The 5,378-nt window shown below is 38.2% G+C and overlaps 1 protein-coding gene across 1 annotated transcript; it reads right to left on the bottom strand.

Annotated features, from left to right (window-relative positions):
* Nucleotides 1–2,527: 2,527 nt before the first annotated feature.
* LOC141637637 (uncharacterized) lies at nucleotides 2,528–3,706 on the bottom strand. The gene has a single exon (XM_074447110.1). It carries the CDS (start codon nucleotides 3,704–3,706, stop codon nucleotides 2,528–2,530), a length of 1,179 nt encoding a protein of 392 aa, XP_074303211.1.
* Between the last annotated feature and the right edge of the window lie 1,672 nt (nucleotides 3,707–5,378).

Genomic DNA, 5,378 nt, shown 5'->3' on the forward strand with positions numbered 1-5,378 from the left:
TACTCCCTCCATTCAACTCCACAAGGCACTTATACCATTTTGATCCATTCAATTCCACAAGGCCACTTTCCTTTTTTGGCAAATTACTTCCCTATTCCATCCTAATACAAACTAAATATTTACACATTATGTCATTGTTGGCCACTCTAATTATCCCTCAAAACCTACCCTAATCTAACAATTAACCAAAATCCAAATCTAAAACAATCTCTAACCCAACCCACTTCACTAACAACTCCCTCCAAAAAAATTCTGGCCCACTCAATACCAACCCAAAACCGTTCAAAATTCTCACCCACTCCATCTCTCATTCAATACACTCTCATTATCTCACCCATTCTATCTCTCTCATTCATTATCTCGAAACTTCCTCTCCCTCATCCTCACAAACCCTAAATCTCCCTTATCCTCTATCTGCCGCCTCATTCTCTCTAAGATTTCCTATTCATTTCTATCTAAAATCTGCGATTAATTCTCTCAAAAAAATATGCGATTAATATCATATTAACCTTCATTCTCTCTATAATCTCCTCATAAAATCTGCGATTAATATCAGTTGCTATTAATTTAACATGGATCGTGTTGGTTGTTATCGTTATGTTTCGTCTGATATTGATGAAGATGATGAAGACTCGGTTCCTTACTCTCCTCCTCTTAATGTTATTGTTCCTGACTCCTTAGATCCGGACGGTATTGGGATGTATGTTCCTGAAACGGAGTTTCAGGAACCGGATTTCTTTGTTCCTAATAAGAGTGTGTTGGATGTTGTCACTGATGTTGAAGGTGGGGGTAGATCTGATGGGAAAAGGGTTGAAGAAGTAGAATCTGCGCCGTTATTACCTAGCTCGGTTAAGTTTTGGAAATATGCGGACAGATTTATGGAAAAAATCGAATTAAAGAGGAAGCGTGTTGATGATGGGGGTAAATCGCTTGAAAAGGTTGACAGACTACCTGAGGAACTACCTGAAACACGAAGCTCATTTAGAATGAGACAGTTCGAGGAAAGATGTCTTGCTAGACTCAAAAAATCGTCTAAATAAGGAGGTCTATTTCTATCTCTTAAACTTTTAAGCTATTTTTCCAATTTGATTGCATGTTAAATTGTTAAACTGCTGTCGATGGTTCTGCATGTTAAACTATAAAATTGTATGTTCTGTTGGTTTGACACACTGTTAAATTGTTATTGCAATTTTTTTAGTTTTGAGTAATTAAACAAACCCATTAGTTGAATTAATTGATCGTGTACTTGCTGCTTCACACTAGCCCACCTATTGTTGTCTACTTTAGTCGTCATGCATGGTCTTATATCAATGTGTACATTGAGATTACACCACAATGGTGTATTGGGTCAGTGAATCTTTTTAAGACAGTTAAATTTGTCTTGAATTATGAAGGGGAAAAATTTAGTTACTTTACGATAAAATGTGATCATTTTAAAATAAATGTAAATATATTTCTGATAAACATTTACTACTAGCTTATTATTAGAAATTGATAATTTACTTGTAATTGCCTTGTGACAAATTCCTGGGGACGTAGTGATAGATGAACCATTGTGTCATTGCCTTGTGAGAATTTGTGTTGTGTCATTGCCAATGTGGTGGCGGTTTTGATTTCTTAGACCGTTACAATAATTAGATAATTGGTTTGAGGGCTCTTACTATCTTAGGAAAAAATTGTAGGTAAGGGCCATTTACTTGAAGTAGTCTAGCCACCACATGGTCTACCAATGAATAGGTGTGTGTGCTTATCCATCTACATAACAGTAATTGCTCAATGATTAATGTTCATGAACTGATATGAGAGTTGTATTGGTTGTTGCCTCTTTTATTACTGTTTTTAATTGGACATAGCATGGTCTAACTTCATTGGGTGTGTGTGTAGGAGGCATTACTGCTTCATATAACTCAATGATGAGGTCAATTAGGCCTGAGAGTTTATGTCAATTTCCATGGGTGTTTGATGATAGTGTAATTTTCTTTGGAAGGACTGTAATTTTTGTTGTTTATGAACCTCAGTGATGATGTGCCTTAATGGTCTGAGAGGTAGCTCAGTGATGATGTACCTTAATGGTTTGAGAGCACTTTCAAGTTTATAGCTAAAATAGAACATCATTGGCCATTTTATTAAAGTAGTTAAGCCACCATATAGTCTACAATTGAATGAGTGTGTGTGTTAAACCATCTAAATTGCCAAAGCATTACTGTTTTTTCATGGTCTTAACATTATGTACCTTCACTTGTGGCTGTGTAGGAAGGCTTATTACTTCACATAACTCAATGATGAGGCCAATAAAACCTGAGAGTTTATGTTAGTGCAGCTATATGAAATGTAAAATGAGCTTAATACTTCACATAAAACTGAAAATTGTTACAACTGATATTGCATTAGATTGTCTTGCATTACATACCATTACATGTTCATAATCTGATTACAAGCTAAACATATCTTAGCATTGAAATGTTTATACTATAAACAAATTTCAAAATACTTGAACATTGTATCCTTAATAATGTTGCTTAATATTCTAAACTACTAATGGTTGAACATTGTATCCTAATTTCCCCATCAAGTACTCTAGACCTTCTGTTTGACCTATTCCTTCTAAATACCCAATACATTCTCTGACCAATTCTTCATTGACCTCCAAATTTCTTGGTAATATGCCAAGGGCAGTTAGATGATCCTTACCCGTGTGGGGGATTGCAAAGTCATTATGACCCTTGGTTTTCATAATCTCAACCATAACTGCCTGAAGTGTTAGGAAAACCTTGTTGAGTTTTGTGTGATCATAATCAACATATGCTTGCATGACTGAATTGACCAATTCATCAACTGATTTGGCTGCTTGTTGGGATTTTAATGGCTGTAAAGCCCTAAAATACCCAAGGTCATTAACATTTAAATCTGGTGAGTTAGGAGGTTGAAAAGTTAACTGAATATTGAAGCTTTCTGAGTTTGCAACAGCCATGAATGCTTGATCATTGTTCTTTATGTGAGGCCTTGCATTATCTTGTTGAATGAAAATGTTTTTACTTGCTCCTTCAGGCCATTTAGTCTTGATAGCTGGTATAACTTGTTCTATGATGCATTCCCTTGTTACTTGCTTTGTAATTGAATCAATAGGCTTCGTCTCCATTGTACCCCTTAGCCTGTTTCTACTTGCCCTTGCTGCTGCTGGTTGTTTTGTGAAAGGGAACATTCCAATTTTCCCATCAAATAGCAACTCTCCATCCTCTGAATATATAGGCCTACATACTGCACACATAAACATTACCTTTGTGATATACCTCTTGGATTGACAACTCCTATATGGTACCTCTTCCCCTTCAACCATATAAAATTTATGACCATCATAACTAATGTAAAACCACTTCTCATCCATGTGGATTATATGACTCATTTCTGCAAATTTAATTTTTGTGATTGACATTGCATTAAGATCTAAAAAATCTGCTTGAACATGTTCAACTATTAAGCACTTCAAAGCATGCTTTAACCTATGGAACTTGTTTGCATCAGTGAGGTGAGGATGCAGTGGGCTTGAATGTGGTTTTAATAAACCTTTGAATACCCAAGTGTGAACTGTCCCAACACTTACTCCTGTGTTTTTGGAGACTCTTTCCATGGTGTCTCTTTGACCCCATTCCAATGTTTTAATATGCTCAATAGGTGGTAGTATTCTTTTCCTATTCGTGTTACCCATTCTCTTGCTCTTCACATCTAATGCTTGACCTACTTCTCTTGGTATTTTTGCAATTTTCCAAATCTTAGAAATTGTTTTAACCTTTACACCGTATCATCGCCTACTTCCTTCATATCACCACGGGTGAGCTTGCCTTGTTTTGATTTCTGAAGCAAAAAGATGGCAACTTCTAACCTGGATTTTTCAGAGAGACACTTGGCTCCCATTTTTGGTTGAGGATTATGTAATGTTGGTAGGACTGTAATTTTATTGTAATTTTCAGAGACTTTCTTGTAATAATATTTTCGATGGACTGTAATTTTATCGACTTTTGTGGACTGTAATTTATGAAGGACTGTAATTTATGAAGGGCTGTAATTTATGAAGGACTGTAATTTTGCAACTCTTCATTTTTTTGGACTGAAATGACTGAAGTTTATGGAGGTGTTGCTTGTTTTGAGGTGTTATGAAGGATGAGAACTTACTTAGGGTAGGTGTTTTTCATTTGTACTTGTGAGTTGATTGGTTTGGAGGGAAAAGTCTAAAAACACACCAATTGGTAGGGTTTTTAAAATTTTGTAATTTTTTGGGGGAAATTTAGTCCCTAATTGTTTTCTTAATCCCAGCTAGATTTCTCCTAATAAAGCTGAGTTTCATAAAGCAAGTGTACTTTTTATCAATTCTTTATTGCTTTCTTAAAACTTGTGCTAAAAGTATAAGTGCCATGTAGAGTTGAATGGAGGGAGTATATTTTGTGTAATACCCCGTATTTTATTTGAGCGAGATATTATTTAGTAGTATCGTAAAAGTAATAAATTGATTCATATTGTAAGACGAGTCGGGTTTATAGTTTTAGGTGGCATTTTTGGGTCAAGATGTTATAACCCATTTACCCATTTACCCAATGTTATAACCCATTTACCCATTTACCATATAACCTAATTTTAACCTAAGTTTAACCTAATTCTACCCTAACACAACCCGCCTCACATTCCCTCAACCCGCCTCCCTCCTTTCTTCAGCTTAGATCTCGGCTTTCACGCAAAACGAGAGAGAGAGAGAGAGCATGGGTGGTCACGGTGCAGCAAGGAAGGGCTAGGGGTGGTCGTCGACGTTCTTAGGCGGCCGTGGTGGCTGTTATGGTGGCGGAAAAAGGTAAGGTTCAAAGACCTCCTCCTCTTTTTGTTTTCCGTCGAGATGTTGGTCATGGTTTCGTGTCTTATAGAGGTGTTAATGTTGATTGGTGTCGGGGTAGGGGAAATGGGTGATGAGTGGCGAGTGTAGTGGTGGTGGTTAGGGTGGTCCTAGGTGGTTGTAGGGGGGAGAAAGGCGGCATCGATGGGGGTGGCCAAACGGGTTATAATATGAGTTTTCAAAGCGAGTTTTATGGTTGGGATTTGGGGTGGCGCCACCGTTGACTCGGGGGAGGTCGAAACGGGGCGTCACCGTGTCTTGGTTCGTGGGTTGACGGCGAGTGGGGCTGTGGTGGTTGACGGTGGTTATGGGTGTAGAGTGCGGTGGTGGTAAAGGAGAGAACAGGTACATTTGGGGAGGCACGGCGATGAACCGGCCAGATTGCGCCACTGGTTCGACTCGCCGGGTGGCGATCGACCAGGCTGGTGGTGGTCGTGGGTGGTGAGGTCGAGTGGGTGTTGGGTCAGGTGGTTGTCGCGGTGGTGAGGTGGCTTGTGGC

The sequence above is a fragment of the Silene latifolia genome, unplaced genomic scaffold, assembly GCF_048544455.1.
Source record: "Silene latifolia isolate original U9 population unplaced genomic scaffold, ASM4854445v1 scaffold_124, whole genome shotgun sequence".
In the NCBI taxonomy this organism is placed as follows: Eukaryota; Viridiplantae; Streptophyta; class Magnoliopsida; order Caryophyllales; family Caryophyllaceae; genus Silene; species Silene latifolia.